At 40.8% G+C, this 17,339-nt stretch overlaps 1 protein-coding gene across 1 annotated transcript in view; it reads right to left on the bottom strand.

The window, feature by feature from the left end:
• TACR1 (tachykinin receptor 1) overlaps positions 1–11,671 on the bottom strand; it is a 98,133-nt gene extending 86,462 nt beyond the window's left edge. Inside the window, exon 1 of the mRNA XM_060169083.1 lies at positions 11,283–11,671. Coding sequence (XP_060025066.1) covers positions 11,283–11,671 — 389 coding nt within the window. The remainder of the gene's footprint in view (positions 1–11,282) is intronic.
• Between the last annotated feature and the right edge of the window lie 5,668 nt (positions 11,672–17,339).

The raw sequence follows: 17,339 nt of genomic DNA, 5'->3' as shown, positions 1-17,339 counted from the left end.
TTACATTCTGCTTTATAACAAAGTGAATCAGCTATATATATATACATATATCCCCATATCTCCTCCACCTTGTGTCTTCCTCACACCCTCCTTATCCCACCCCTCTAGGTGGTCACAAAGCACCAAGCTGAACTCCCTGTGCTTTGCGACTGCATCCCACTAGCTATCTATTTTACATTTGGTAGTATAAAGAAGTCAATGCCACTCTCTCACTTCGTCCCAGCTTACACTTCCCCCTCCCCATGTCCTCAAATCCATTCTCTACATCTGTGTCTTTATTCCTGTCCTGCCCCTAGGTTCTTCAGAACCATTTTCTTCTCTTTTTTTAGATTCCATATATATGTGTTACCATACGGTACTTATTTTACTCTTTATGACTTACTTCACTCTGTATGACAGTCTCTAGGTCCTTCCACCTCACTACAAATAACTCAGTTTCGTTTTATTTTATTGCTGAGTAATATTCCATTGTATATATGTGCCACATCTTCTTATTCCATTCATCTTTTGATGAACACTTAGGTTGCTTCCATGTCCAAGCTAATGTAAATAGAGCTGCAATGGACATTGTGTTACACGACTCATTTGGAATTATGGTTTTCTCAGGGTATATGCCCAGTAGTGAGATTGCTGGGTCATATGGTAGTTATAATTTTAGTTTCTTAGGGAATGTCCATACTGTTCTCCATACTGGCTGTATCAATTTCCATTCCCACCAACAGCGTAAGAGGGTTCCATTTACTTCACACCCTCTCCAGCATTTATTGTTTGTAGATTTTTTACTGATGGCCATTCTGACTGGTGTGAGGTAATACCTCATTGAAGTTTGATTTGCATTTCTCTAATGATTAGTGATGTTGAGCATCCTTTCATGTTTGTTGGCAATCCGTACATCTTCTTTGGAGAAATGTCTATTTAGGTCTTCTGCCCATTTTTGGACTGGGTAGTTTTTTTGTGTTTTTTTTGATATTGAGCTGTATGAGCTGCTTGTAAATTTGGAGATTAATCCTTTGTCTGTTGCTTCATTTGCAAATATTTTCTCCAATTATGAGGGTTGCCTTTTTGCCTTGTTTATGGTTTCCTTTGCTGTGTAAAAGCTTTTAAGTTTCATAAGGTCCCACTTGTTTATTTTTGATTTATTTCCATTTCTCTAGGAAGTGGGTCCAAAAGCATCTTGCTGTGATTCATGTCATAGAGTGTTCTGCCTATGTTTTCCTCTAAGAGTTTTATAGTGTCTGGCCTTACATTTAGGTCTTTAATCCATTTTGAGTTTATTTTTGTGTATAGTGTTAAGGAGTGTTCTAATTTCATTCTTTTACAGGTAGCTGTCCAGTTTTCCCAGCACCACTTACTGAAGAGACAGTCTTTTCTCCATTGTATACTCTTGCTTTCTTTATTAAAAATAAGGTGACCATATATACATGGGTTTATCTCTGTGCTTTCTATCCTGTTCCATTGATCTATATTTCTGGTTTTGTGCCAGTACCATACTCTCCTGATTACTGTAGCTTTGTAGTATAATCTGAAGCCTGGGAGCCTGTTTGCTCCAGCTCCACTTTTTCCTCAAGTTGTCTTTTGCTATTTGGGGTCTTTTGCATTTGCATACAAATTGTGAAATTTTTTGTTTAGTTCTGTGAAAAATGCCATTGGTAGTTTGATAGGGATTGCACTGAATCTGTAGATTGCTATGGGTAGTATAGTCATTTTCACAACATTGACTCTTCCAGTCCAATAACATGGTATATTTCTCCATCTATTTGTATCATCTTTAATTTCTTTCATCAGTGTCTTATAGTTTACTGCATACAGGTCTTTTGTCTCCTTAGGTTGGTTTATTCCTAGGTATTTTATTCCTTTTGTTGCAATGGTAAATGGGACTGCTTCCTTAATTTCTCTTTCAGATTTTTCACTCATTAGTGTGTAGGAATGCAGGAGATTTCTGTGTATTAATTTGTATCCTGCTACTTCACCAAATTCATTGATTAGCTCTAGTAGTTTTCTGGTAGCATCTTTAGGATTGTCTATATGTAGTATCATGTCATCTGCAAAGAATGATAGCTTTACTTCGTTTTTTCCTATTTGGATTCCGTTTATTTCTTTTTCTTCTCTGACTGCTGTGGCTAAAACTTCCAATACTATGTTGAATAATAGTGGTGAGAGTGGACAACCTTGTCTTATTCCTCATCTTAGAGGAAATGGTTTCAGCTTTCCACCATTGAGAATGGTGTTAGCTGTGTGTTTGTCATATATGGCCTTTATTGTGTTGAGGTAAGTTCCCTCTATGCCTGCTTTCTGGAGGATTTTTTATCATAAAAGTGTATTGAACTTTGTTGAAAGATTTTTCTTTATCTATTGAGATGATCATATGGTTTTCTCCTTCAATCTGCTAATATTGTTTATCACGTTGATTCACCTGCGTGTATTCAAGAATCCTTGCATTCCTGGGATAAATCTCACTTGATCATGCTGTATGATCATTTTAATGTGCTGTTGGATTCTGTTTGCTAGCATTTTCTTCAGGATTTTTACATCTATGTTCATCAGTGATATTGACCTGTAGTTTTCTTTCTTTGTGACATCTTTGTCTGTTTTTGTTATCATGGTGTTGGTGACCTCAGAGAATGAGTTTGGGAGTGTTCCTCCTGCTGCTATATTTTAGAAGATTTTTAGAAGGATAGGTGTTAGCTCTTCTCTAAATATTTTAGAGAATTCTCCCGTGAAGCCTTCTGGTCCTGGGCTTTTGTTTGTTGGAAGATTTTTAATCAAAGTCTCAATTTCAGTGCTTGTGATTTGTCTGGTTATATTTTCTATTTCTTCCTGGTTCAGTCTTGGAAGGTTGCGCTTTTCTAAGAACTTGTCCATTTCTTCCAGGTTTTCCATTTTATTGGCATATAGGTGCTTGTAGTAATCCCTCATGATCCTTTGTATTTCTGCACTGTCAGTTGTTACTTCTCCTTTTTCATTTCTAATTCTATTGATTTGAGTCTTCTCCCTTTTTTTCTTGATGAGTCTGGCTAATGGTTTATCAATTTTGTTTATCTTCTCAATGAACCAGCTTTCAGTTTTATTGATCTTTGTTATTGTTTCCTTCATTTCGTTTTCATTTATGTCTGATCTGATCTTTATGATTTCTTTCTTTCTGCTAACTTTGGTTTTTTTGTTCTTATTTCTCTATTTGCTTTAGTTGTAAGTTTATGTTGTTTAATTGAGATGTTTCGTATTTCTTAAGGTAGGATTGTATTGCTATAAACTTCCATCTTAGAACAGCTTTTGCTGCATTCAATAGGTTTTGGTGTTTTCATTGTCATTTGTTTCTAGGTATTTTTTGATTTACTCTTTGATTTTTTCAATGATATCTTGGTTATTAAGTAGTGTATTGTTTACCGTCCATGTGTTTGTATTTTTTATAGATTTTTTTTCCTGTAATTGATTTCTAGTCTCATAGCACTATGGTTGGAAAAGATACTTGATACGATTTCAATTTTCTTAAATTAATCAAAGCTTGATTTATGACCCAGTGTATGATCTATCATGGAGAATATTCCATGAGCCCTTGAGAAGAAAGTGTATTCTGTTGTTTCTGGATGGAATGTCCTATAAATGTCAATTAGTCCATCTTGTTTAAAGTATCATTTAAAGCTTCTGTTTCCCTATTTATTTTCATTTTTGATGATCTGTCCATTGGTGAAAGTGGGGTGTTAGAAGCCCCTACTATGATTGTGTTACTGTTGATTTCCCCTTTTATGGCTGTTAGTATTTTCCTCAGGTATTGAAGTTCACCTATGTTGGGTGCGTAAATATTTACAATTGTTATATCTTCTTCTTGGATTGATCCCTTGATCATTTTGTAGTGTCCTTCTTTGTTTCTTCTAATAGTCTTTATTTTAAAGTCTATTTTGTCTGATATGAAAATTGTTACTCCAGCTTTCTTTGTTTTCCATTTGAATGGAATAACTTTTTCCATGACGTCACTTTCAGTGTTTATGTGTCCCTAGGTCTGAAGTGGGTCTCTTGTGGACAGCATATATATGGGTCTTGTTTTTGTATCCATTCAGCCAGTCTATGTCTTTTGTTGGGAACATCTAATCCATTTACATTTAAGGTAATTATCGATATGTATCTTTCTATTACCATTTCCTGAATTGTTTTGAGTTTGTTATTTTAGGTCTTTTCCTGTCTGCTGGTGGGTGGAGCTGGGTCTTGTCCCTCTGGTGTCAGGGATGTGCTCAGGAAGACTTTAAGCAGACTGTCTGCTGATAGGTTGGGCTGTTTTCCTGCCCTGTTGGTTGTTTGGCCTGATGCATCCCAGCACCAGAGCCTAAAGTCTGTTGGGTGGGGCTAGGTCTTGGGGGAAAATGGTGGCCTCCAGAAGGGCTAATACCAATGAATACTCACCAGAGCTTCTGCTGCCAGTGTTTTTCTCCCTGCAGTGAGCCACAGCCACCCCCTGCCTCTGCAGGAGACCCTCTAATACTAGCAAGTAGCTCTGGCCCAGTCTCTTATGATGTCACTGCTTTTTTCCCTGGGTCTTCCTGCACAATAGACCTTGGGTGACCCCTCCAAGAATAGAGCTTCTGTTTCTTCCAGTCCTGTAGAATTCCTGCAATCAAACCCCACTGGCTCTCAAAGCCAGATTCTCTGGGACTCCTCCTCCCATTGCCAGACCCCCAGGCTGGGAAGCCTGATGTGGGGCTCAGGACTTTCACTTCTGTGGGAGAACTTCTGTGGTATAATTGTTTTCTGGTTTGTTGGCCACCCATCTGGCGGGTATGGGATTTGCTTTTATTGCAATTGCACCCCTCCTACTATCTCATTGTGGCTTCTTTTTTGTCTTTGGACTTAAGGTATCTTTTTTGGTAGGTTCCAGCGTTTTAGTTTTTTAGATGTTTTTTCAGCAGTTAGTTTTGATTTTGATGCTTTTGTAAGAAGGGATAAGCTCTCAACCTTCTACTCTGCCATCTTGCTGGCAAGTCTCTAAAGACAGCTATTTTTGAGAGCTCACTCTACCACAAGGACACTGGTTCTGGCAAGGACAATTTTGACATCTTCCCTCTAGCCTATTAACACTGGAGCCAGGTCCCATGCACCAGTAGTCCAGAACCAGCTCTGGGACTCCCTGGGCTATGCAGTCAACTATGCCAGGAACCAGAAATGCCCACCAGTAGGATAGGATCAGCGCAGTGACTTCCTGGGCCACATAATCAACCATGCTGGACCCTATACCACCCACCCATGTACTAGGAACAGCCCCATGGCCTCCTGGCACACACAGCCATGCTGGAATTTAGCACTGCTCACCAGCAGTACTGCAGTAGCTCCAGGACACCCAAGGCCATAACCCTGTCCACTAGTGGGCCAGTATCAGGGCTGGGACCCCCAGCACATGTAGTCAGCCATCCCAGGACCAGGATGTACCCACTAGTGACTGGCAGCATACACACAAGGCAGGACTGGCAGCCAGCTGGGTTGGAAAACAGCTCTGCCAACCAGCACACTCACAGTAGTTTGTCCCACTACAACAGATGGGCCCATTCAGCCCACACAGAGGGCACACCAAGATAATATATCTCTAGTGTCCAAAGGGGAATGTGCTACTGGTACCCAATGGAATCTGCTACATAAGTTCTTTTCTCTAACACTGGAAAAAATAACTGACCTAACCAATATATACAAATAAACACAGAGTCTTGGGCAAAATGAGACAACAAAGAAATATATTCCAAATGAGGGAACAAGATAAAACTCCAGGTGAAGGACTAAGTGAAGTGGAGAAGAGCAAAGCACTGAATAAAGGACTGATACTTATACAATAATAGAAGGGGACCTTAACACCCCACTTACATTAATGGATGATCTTTGAGACACAAATCAACAGGAAAACACTGGCAACAATGCATTAGAGAAACAACACATTAGATCAGATGAACTTAATAGACATATGTAGAACATTTCATCCAAAATTAGCAGAACACACATTCTTTTCAAGGGCACATGGAACATTCTCTAAAAATAGATCACATACTGATCCACAAAACAATCAATAAATTTAGAAAAATTGAAAACATATCAAGCATCTATTCTTTTTTACTATTTTATTTATTTATTTATTTGGCTGCATCAGGTCTTAGTTGCAGCATGCAGGATCTTTGTTGTGACATATGGGATCTTTAGTTTGTGGTGTGCGGTCTCTTTGTTGCAGCACACAGACTTCTCTATTTGCAGCATGTGGGTTTCTCTCTAGCTGTGGCTTACGGGCTCCAGAGTATGAGGGCTCAGTACTTGTGGCATGGGGGCTTAGTTGCCCTGCAGCATGTGGGATATAAGTTCCCCAACCAGGGATTAAACCTGTGTCCCTGCATTGGAAGGTGAATTCTTAATCATTGGACCACCAGGGAAGTTTCCAAGCATCTACTCTGACCACAATGGTATGAGACTAGAAATCAACTACAAGAAAAAAACTGCAAAAACACAAACACATGGAGTCTAAACAATATGCTAGAAAACAACCAATGGGTCACTGAAGAAATCAAAGAGAAAATAAAAAATACCTGGAGAGAAATTGAAAGTGGCTCCAAAATCTATGGTGTGCAGCAAAAACATTTACAAGAGGGAAGTTTATACAAGTGTACATCAGGAAACAAGAAAAACCTCGAACAAATAATTTAACCTTAAACCTAAAGGAACTAGAAAAAGAAACAAAATCCAAAGTAGTGGAAGGAAAAAAATAAAAAATATCAGAACAGAACTAAATGAAATAGAGACTGAAAAACAATAGGAACGATCAATGAAACTAAGAGCTGGTTCTTTGAAAAGATAAACAAAATTGATAAATCTTTAGCTAGACTCATCAAGAGAAAAAGAGAGAGGACCTAAATAAACAAAATCAGAAATGAAAAAGGAGAAGTTACAGATAAATACTTCAGAAATACAAAGGGTAATAAGAGATTACTATGAAAAATATACACCAATAAAGTGGACAACTTAGAAGAAATGGAAAATTCTTAGAAATGCATGATCTCCCAAGACTGAATCAGGAAGAAATTAAAAAAACATGAATAGACAAATTAACAGTAGAGAAGCTGAATCAGTAATTTTAAAACTCCCAACTAACAAAAGTGAAGAATCAGGCAGCTTCACAGGTGAACTTTACAAAACATTTAAAGAAGAGCTAACATCTAACCTTCTCAAATTATTCCAAAATACTCAAGAGGAAGGAACACTTCCAAATTCATTATATGAAGCCAGCATCACCCTGATATCAACATCAGACAAAGATAACACAAAAAAGTAAAATACAGGTCAATATCACTGATGAACATAGATGCAAAAATCCTGAACAAAATGCTAGCAAACCGAATTAGACAATACATTAATAGTACCATTCATTATGATCTAGTGGAATCTATCACAGGGTTGCAAGGGTGGTTCAATATCAGCAAATCAGTCAATGTGACACCCAAGTTAACAAATGAAGAATAAAAATTATAAGTTCATTCATTAGATGTAGAAAAGTTTTTGGCAAAATTTAACATCCATTTATGATAAAAACTCTCAACAAGTGGATATAGAGAGAATGTACCTCAACATATAAAGGTCATATATGACAAGCCCACCACTAACATCATACTTAATGGTGAAATGCTGAAAGCATTTCCTCTAAGATCAGGAACAAGGCAAGGATGTCCACTTTTGCCCCTTTTATTCAACATAGTATTAGAAGTCCTAGACACAGCAATTAAACAAGAAAAATAAATAAAAGGAATCAAAATTGGAAAGGAACAAGTAAAGTTGTCACTGTTTGCTGATGACATGATATTATACATAGAGAATCCTAAAGACACCACCAATAAATATTCAAATTAATAAATTAATTCAGTAAAGGTGCAACCTCCAAATTAATATACAATAATCTGTTCTGTTTCTATGTTATAGCAATGAACTATCATAAAGAGAAATTGAGAAAACAATCCTATTTAAAATCACATCAAAAAGAATAAAATCCCTAAGAATAAAGTTAACTAAGACAGTTTTGTACTCCAAAAACTAGAAAACTCTGATGAAGGAACTTTAAGATGACACAAACAGATGGAAAGATATACCATGATCACAAATTGGAAAAATTAATATTGTTATAATGATCATACTATCCAAGGAAATCTACAGATTAAATGCAATTTCTATTAAAATACCAATGGCATTTTTAAAAAATTTCATTTCATTTTATCCAGTAATTCTACTTCTGGGAAATCTACCCTAAAGAAATAATCAAGAAAGCAAAATAAAATTATCATACAGAAATGTTTATTAGTACCTTAATCATAATGGCAAAACAATCTAGACATCACCTAGGTTCCCAGCATTAGGGAGATGGTTAAAGTAATAATGGCACATTCAAAAAATGGAATAATAGGAAGCCACTATGATTATGTGACTGAAGACATTTTAATAACATGGGAAAATATTATTAATGTTTTCCATTAATATCAATGGAAAAAAGTAAGTTACAAAATTATCTAGAATCTGACTTCAATTATGTAGTGTAATAGTCATAAAAGAAATTCAACTGTTAACAGGTGTTATTTTTACATTGCGAATTAATGGTTGATTTGTATTTTTGTTTCTATGTCCTTCATGAACAAGGTTTAATTTTATAATCTGGAAAACCATGTTGCTTTCATTTTTTTTTTTTTTTTTTAATTTTTTTTTTTTTTTGCAGTACGCGGGCCTCTCACTGTTGTGGCCTCTCCCGTTGCGGAGCACAGGCTCCGGACGCGCAGGCCCAGCGGCCATGGCTCACGGGCCCAGCCGCTCCGCGGCACGTGGGATCTTCCCGGACCGGGGCACGAACCCATGTCCCATGCATCCGCAGGCGGACTCTCAACCACTGCGCCACCAGGGAAGCCCTGCTTTCATTTTTAATATGATTCAAAGGTTATCTGTTAAAAAATCAAGGAGCATACAAAAAGATAATTTAACATTTCCTCAAAGTCTGCATTGTCATGGTGGAGAAAGAAGCAATCATTCATACGGAAAGAGCTCGAGGTCTCTTCCTTTCTAAAGCATTCTTGGGAGAGAATGGATGACCATGCCTGTGGTGGAGCTAGATTCATCAGAGGGCCTGAGGAGATTAATTTACTCAGCTCATGAGGCTGAGCAAGGAAAAACAGAAGGAGCACTTGGAGGACTTGGAGACACAGCCTTGAGGCATCATCCCTCACTCTACCTTGAACTCTAACCCTGAGCATGCCATTGATAATCTGCACATCAGGCACAGATGACATTTCTTGTTGTCATTGCTCTCAACTCTGACACCAGAGATCCTCTGACCTCACTGAGCAGGTGTCATGTAGGGTCAGGGTCTATGGTTTGCCTGGAGAGAAACAGTGGAGCCTGTGATGCCAGAGTCAAGGCAGCCAAAATCTGGCTCCTTGCCCAACCCACTGAAGAGTTTGACCCTGTATCTTGCCCCTAACCTTCTAAGTTCAAAGGGAAAGAGAAGGGCTGTGGAACATGTCATTTCTGTGTAAGCCAAAGCAAGAGAGCTGTCCTCTGGTGTTCCATCAGCTACTGAATGCTTGGGCTCATGCTGACTGTCAGGTCTCCCTTGAGCTCACACAAGTACCTGATGCAGTAAAAATACCAACTTCCCCTCTAATTTAGGGATAATCAAGACAGCGTTTGTAAGGCCGAAAAGGCACCAGGTTTCACTGCACATATAATCAGTTATACATCATGCTGTGAGTTTTCTAAGTTTAAGAGGGCTGATGTGAAGTTAAAAGAGCAAGTTAGTGCAGAAAGATTACAGGTACCTCACTTTCAGCAAACCAAATATCTAAAAACCAGAATAGCATAAGAGATAAATTTACAAAAGAATTCATTTCACTACCACTTTGAGTAATTGGTTTCCCTTCTACATTTAAAATATAAATTGATTCACCACAACTTATTTTACACACAACATATTAAGCACTTAAGAGTTGCATAAAGGGAACTTAAAAATTAGCATTTGGACATCACTGCAAAGAAAACATAGTTTTCTCTGATTTTAAAAGTGATCATTGACTACAGAACCTGCAAAAGACCTCAAATCAATTGCAAATCTCTATACAAAAGAAGTCAGTAATTTGGGAATGATATTTTTTGAAGTTTTTCTCTTAGCTCCTTCTTTGGGCTTCTCATATTCATTTATCTCAGCAAGGCCATCAAAAGAACCCATTTTAAAATCACAGTGGTAGGTGTTTTAAACATACCTCCACATCCTAGGTAAACATTTAACACTTGTACACCCAGAGATATACACATTAGAGACCTAGGACACCCACCAAAAAGTCAATACAAATAGAGCTGTGCTCTAATGATCAATTTTCCATCATGCCACCTGAGGACACTTTCATTCCAGAACTGTAGCTCTAATGTGTGAAAATGCCAACACTTTCACTTTTAATCAGCTTCTGAAACCCTAGCCTGTTGGGTGCGGGAAAGAAAGAGCTTTCAATTGCCTTTAATTGCCTTTGCCAAGCATGTTTATCTGTAGATGTAGAGAGGCTAAAAACATTGACCTCACATGGCCAGAGAAGTTTAGAAAAACTCCTGGATCCTTAAGAACAGCATAGATGCCTCTCATTTCTGAATGAGAACCCCTAGCAGCATAGAGAGAGCTGAATTAGAATCCTGAGTATTTTATGATTCTAATAAAATGCTTTTCACATCCAAATAATATTGGAGAGTTGTGTTGGGAGCAGAAAGCTCCTGAATATTCAGGAAAAATTGAAGATGAGAAAGTTGTCCTATGGGTACTTAAAACTGGAAGGTATCAAAAGGCTGTATAGCTGAATAGCAGGCCTGCAAGGATTCACAAAGCCCTAGCCAGGGGTTGGCCCCTTGGCCACATCCTGGGTATCCCCTTCAGGCTTTAAAGGCAAAAGAGAGAAGGAATATATGGAAAGAAGCAAAGTAGGAGTTGAATGGAAAATGTCAGGAAGATGAGTGGAGAAGGGAAAAATAAAAGAGAGAAATGAAGAAAAAAGGTAGGATGTATACATAAAGGAAGGGAGACTGGTGATGGGTGAAAAAGAGTAGAAAAAGAAAGAAATAGAAAAGAAAATCGTGAGATAAGATAAAATACCCCATCAACAACTGACTCAGCTGACTGTCAGTATAAATCCAGGGGTTCAGGTGGCCAATCTCCACCTTGAACCAGGCACTATCCAACCCTGAAGCTGCATAGCAATGCTATCTTCCTTTAAGGATTTTTTCCCCTTTTCCACAAAGGGCAAGCTCACCTATCGAAGGCCACAGCTGTCATGGAGTAGATACTGGCAAAGACAGCAGCAATGGGGAAGAAGTTGTGGAATTTGCAGTAGAACAGGCCATAGTACCACTCGTTGTGGACAGCATAAGTGAAGTTCACCACTGTATTGAATGCAGCCATGGAGGCCTCTGCGAAGGCCAGGTTCACCAGGAAATAGTTAGTAACTGTCCTCATTCTCTTGTGAGCCAAGATGATCCACATCACCACCACGTTGCCCACCACGGAGGTCACCACAATGACTGTGTAGGCAGCTGCCCAAAGGACAATTTGCCAGGCCGGCTGCACAAACTGGTTGGGCTCCGAGGTGTTGGTGGACATGTTTGGGAAGAGGTCTGAGTCCACAGGGAGGACGTTATCCATTTTTCTGCTAAGCGATTAAACCTTCCTCTCTGTACACACACACAAATCCTTTGCAGCAGGGTCCTGAGCCAGCGCCTGGGGTCAGAGTCCTGTTTAACCAAGACAGGAGGGCTGCAGGCTCTTTCTAGACAGAACTCTTTCCTTGTAAGCAGAAGACTTGACGCTAAGATAAAAGCTTCTAGATGCGCTGTATACCCTTGGTGGCTTTGAATTCCTCCACTTTTGAGCTTCAGAAAGCACTTGAGTTCTGTAATCTGGAGACAGCGTCTCTCCTGCGTTGAGCTGGAAAAGAGAAAGAAATTCCAGGGGTCGCGGTTCCAGGAGGCAGAGATCCTCCACCTTACTGCACCTGCTGCTGCTTGCAACTGCTGTTCCTCCTATCTGCAGCGGGAAAGGCAAAGTCCTGTGCTGCGTGAGGACTTCGGGGCGAAGGTGGGCGTGGGAGGTATTAGTCACAGCACGACCTGTCAAAGTTCAGAGCCTGTGGCAGGAATTCTGGGGCCCTGCGTCCAGCTGGAGATTTTTTCCTTTGCTTTCACTACAGCCGCCGCCGCCGCCGCCACCGTCTGCAGCTTTGCAGGCGCCTCTTGGCTCGGGTCCTGCTCGGCTCGGGAGTTAGCAGAACCTTGGCAGGCTGCGCGTGAGGTCTTTATAACCCACTGTAAAGACGTCACTGGGAAGGGGCAGTACCTGGCTACGTGCTCGCCAGTCCCCTTGCGCAGAGCTGCAGCTGCATCATCTGTTAACAACAGTCTCACTGCACCATCTCAGCCACTAAGCTTTTTGCTGCTACCTGCTGTGAGAGTCTGCAAGCCGGGTTCCCCACGCACTCCTCGAGGGGGCGCTAGCTAGGTCCCCTCGGAGTAACTGCGCCAGATGGGGTCCGCAGCTGGAACCCCAGATGAACCAAGGGGAAAGGAAGGATTCGCGAAAGAGCTGTAGCGATGGACGCTCAACATCCAGGGAGGTCAGGAATGCTGCCATAGCTCTGCAGAGGCCCCTGCTTCTGGAGGTCGGAGTTGGCCAAGTGTGCGGGCGACGTGCCAGCGCTCGCTCCGGGCCTCGCTCCAGCCCGAAACGCTCCCAAAACACCTAGTTCCTTTCCCTAGCAGGCCGATTCCCCTGGGAAGCAGTGATAGGTTCTAAGCTTTGGGGACACCTTCCCCAGCCACCCTTGTCCCATGAAAATCTCCAGTAGCGCTCTCCAGATGAGGCCCCCGCGCAGGCGGTGGGGACTGGGCTGAGCTCCCTGCGAAGGGGTATGCCTCCCAGGCACGCATCTCTGGGCTCTCTGCCAGCAACCACTGCGGCCTCGCGTTGGCCGTCCCGAGACCAGCAGCCTCTGTCTCCGCGCCTCTCCGGCCTGTGGGCCAGAGCCGGTCCCGGGGTGGCGTCGGGGGCTCTTCCTCCTCTCCCCACCCGGCTGCCAGGTTTGCATAAATACTGGAGGGCATGTCTGCTCGTCTTATCTCCCCACCCCAGACCCGCCCCTGGCGGGCTTCGAGGCCTCGTCTCCTAGTCCAAGACCATTTCAAATGGCCAAGCTGGTACAGGGCGCTGGGAGAAGCTGGGAGGGGCTCGCCAGTAGGTGCCAACCGTTTCGCAGAAACCGAGGTGGACTGAGGTTCTGAGGGCGTTCCAGCCAGACGCCCTGGGAGATGAGGTTCCGTGGGCACTCGAGTCTTCCGAGCCTTTCTGGGGGCCATCTACCCCTCTGCCCGATACACCTTTCACTGCGGGGACTCGGAACTGTGGGATGTGGGCTGAGATGGGCGCGGAAGCTCGGGTTTGAGTAAGCCGGCACTCTACTGGGAGCCGAGTTTATGCACTCGTTCTGCCTGGCTGAGCGCTTCTCCTGCGAGGGAGAAAATTATCTCCAGGGAAGCGCTTTAATGTTCAGAAAGGTTTTTTTTGTTTGTTTGTTTGTTTTTAACATCTTTATTGGAGTGTAATTGCTCCACAATGGTGTGTTAGTTTCTGCTTTACAACAAAGTGAATCAGTTATACATATACACATGTTCCCACATCTCTTCCCTCCTCCGTCTCCCCTCCTGCCACCCTCCCTATCCCACCTCTCCAGGCGGTCACAAAGCACCGAGCTGATCTCCCTGTGCTATGCGGCTGCTTCCCACTAGCTATCTACCTTACGTTTGGTAGTGTATATATGTCCATGCCTCTCTCTCGCTTTGTCACAGCTTACACTTTGCCCTGCCCATATTCTCAAGTCCATTCTCTAGTAGGTCTGTGTCCTTATTCCTGTCTTGGATTTAAGCTGGGCTAAAATCCGATGCTTTCGGGGAATCTGCTAGTTCACTCTGCTTTTGTCGAATCCTGGAATTTCAGCGTTTATATGAATCGCATGTTGCACTGCCTGGTCCTCCAAGCACCCTTAAACCCTGAAAAGAAAACTCCAGTGATACCTTGAAGAGAACAGTGCTCACCTTGCCCCATCCCGCCCCACCCCACCCCATTTAGAGAGGCAGCAAAGGAGAGCCTTCTTGTGGAAGGGAACACCTTCTCTTCCACTCTGGATCTCTCACTTCTGCTTCCACCACCTCGCAGAGCTGACAGAGAGTGTGAGTATGTATGTGTGTGTCCACCTTTAATTTTTCCTCCCAAGCTGTCTTAAGGCTATCTTTCCCTCTTTCTCCCTGTCTGGTGGAGACAGCCTGACTTTTTCTAAAGGAATTTTACTCAGTGCTTGGGGGTGGGGTGGGGAGAAAGAGAATAAATCCTAAGTAAATAATAAAAGTTAAATATAAATAAATTTAAAATAAATGCTAAAAAATCAGGATTTATCTATTAATCCTCCATTAGTGGGGCAAGATGATAATTTGAACCAGGTACTACTGTGCTGTGGATATAGCCTAGAAAACATTTACAGTATAGTGACAGAGAAAGAGAAAATTACCTACACAAAATGGGCAGTATTATGATGAGCAAAGGTATTAGGCCTGATAAGAGAAGAGGGAGGCATTAATCTAGACAATGAGGGGAACCAGGGAAGAGTGTAGAAAATCATATCTGTGGATTTGAATGTTAAGCCTGAAGAATGTTAAGGATGAGAGGAGGCTGAGGGTGAAAGGGAGGAGAATATCCCATATATACATTTCATATGTCAAATCATGTCACCCTGCTTAAAGTCCCACAAGGTCCAGCTAACTCAGAAGAACACCTACATTTCTTTGGCCTTCAAGAGTCTGCATTCCTGGCCCCGAAGAGTAGGTGAGGCTGGCTTAGGTGGCTCCTTCCTTTCCTGGATCCTCATGGCTGGTAGCCATGTCCTAAGTATGTATGACTTGCTGAAGTTAATTTCTTTCCCACAAAAAAAACAAAGCATATTCATGATAGTTTCACATTAATAAAATGACTCAGCCATACAGTAGCAAAAGTTGTCCTTAATCTGCACACACACACACACACACGCACACACACACCTTATAAGCAGGGATTTGCTCTGGCATCACTCCTTCCCCACACAGGGAATAACTTTATTTGCAAAATTTTATCAGTAAGATCCTATATATGCTTTTTTTCTCCAAGAGTTGATATTTGTTTCCTTAGCTCTCCTTTCTACTGAACTTCCTCCTTGGCACACAACACAGACCCACCGGGCTCAAAGAAAATTCTGACAACCTAGTATAAATTCTTTCTTATTTGTCCAGGTCCTTTAATAGTATAGGCAGAAATACAAACACAATAGCCATACATTTACACATATAGGATTTTCACTATCATCTGAATTTTGTTTTTCTCACTCAAAATATTGTTTGGATGCTTCAGAGACAACAGGTAGATTTAACTCATTCTTTTCAATGGCTAAATATTATTCTTGTGGTATAGATGTATCATAATTTATACACTCTCTTCCCTATTTGTATTAAAATTCACTTTGCTTCCAGTTTTTGCTGCTAAAGACAATGCTACTATAAACATTTTTATGTCTCCACAGTCCGATGCTTTATTTCAATGAGATAGATTCCAAGTGGAATTGCTAGTGGATTGTATTTATATTCATGTGCATATATGAATATGGGTTGTATGTTTCTATTTTATGTTGCCAGATTGCCTTCTAAAAGGGTATAACACTATAACATTTCACTAGTGATTAATTTACCATTTTCCCCACATCACCTACAGTAATAGATATTAAGGTTTTTTTTAGTTTTGTCAGTCTAAAATATGTAAAATACGTTAACATTGTTAATACATAGTTTTTATTTTCCTAACAGCTAGAGAATTTGGACTTCTTTTAATATTTTTTGGCTATGTGGATTTTCCCTTCTATAAATTGTCTATTCATACCCCTTTGTCCCTTTTTCTGTTGGATTGCTTTCTGGTCATTTTTTTCTAGGTGCTCTTTGTATGTTATAGGTATAAACACTTTGCATGTCATGAATATTTCAAATATTTTTTCTAGTGTTATTATTTATCTCTTGAATTTATGTATTTTCCATAAAAATGTAAACAATTTTTAAGTAGTCTGTATTTGCTTTAATAGCTTTTGGGGTTTTTATGTTCTGGTTTAAAAGAACCTCCCCAAATCCTGGCTTTTTTCACATTGTTTCCTAGATTTTCTTTTCAGTTTTTTACTGTTTCTTTTTTTTACATTTAGGTCTTTAATTCACCTCGAGTTTGCTATTTTATATTATGTAAAATACTTTTTTCATGTAGTTTGCTCATTTTCACAGCTCTATCCACTTTCATAGTGAATTAACTCATTATCCTTGTCATAGAATAAATTTTTGAATATATGTGATTTAATATTTATATTCTCCAGTCTTTCCCACTGATCTATTTATCTATTTCTATAGCAACATTATACATATAATTCATGTGAGCTCCTACTTTTCCTAGCCCACTTGCAATGAGGCAGAGCCAACTAATTCAGCCAACAGGTTGTTAGTGGAAATGAAATGATATGTATCACTTCCACGCTAAAGCATAGAAGTGTGTGTGTGTGTGTGTGGGCAGGGGAGGGAGTAAAAGAAAGAGAGTGAGAGAGAGAGAGACTTCTCCATATATTGTCTCCTGCCAAGTCGCAAATGATGCAGCTACAAGAGGACAGGTCCCAATCATCTGGAATTCCGGAGTGACTGCATAACACAGGCCCCTGCCAGATCATTATGGACATGTAGCATACACAAGAAATGAATTCTTCTTGTGTTAAAGCGCTAGGGGGGCTTCCCTGGTGGCGCAGTGGTTGGGAGTCTGCCTGCCGATGCAGTGGACGCTGGTTTGTGCCCTGCTCCGGGAGGATCCCGCATGCCGTGGAGCGGCTGGGCCCATGGGCCATGGCCGCTGGGCCTGTGTGTCCAGAGCCTGTGCTCCGTGGCGGGAGAGGCCACAGCGGTGAGGGGCCCGCGTACAGCAAAAAAAAAAAAAAAAGCACTAGGGTTTGGGATTAATTTGTTACTCACTATGATATAGTAGCTTATCCTGACTAACACAGAAATAAAATATTCTGATACTGGTAAGGCAAGTTCACATAAGTGCTCATTTCATGATTTTCTTATCTATTTTGGGACATCACATTTAAATTTTAGTGTTTTTAATTCAATTTTAAAAATTCCAAACAAAATAGACTGCAGTACTATTCTAATTGGAACTGCCTGTAATTTATTTAATTTTGACAGAATTGACATTTTTGATACTAGATTTTTTCTTC

This window comes from Lagenorhynchus albirostris, chromosome 13 (assembly GCF_949774975.1).
Source record: "Lagenorhynchus albirostris chromosome 13, mLagAlb1.1, whole genome shotgun sequence".
Taxonomy (NCBI): Eukaryota; Metazoa; Chordata; class Mammalia; order Artiodactyla; family Delphinidae; genus Lagenorhynchus; species Lagenorhynchus albirostris.
The sequence above is the reverse complement of the archived record's forward strand: the minus strand, read 5'-3'. Positions and strand labels throughout refer to the sequence as shown.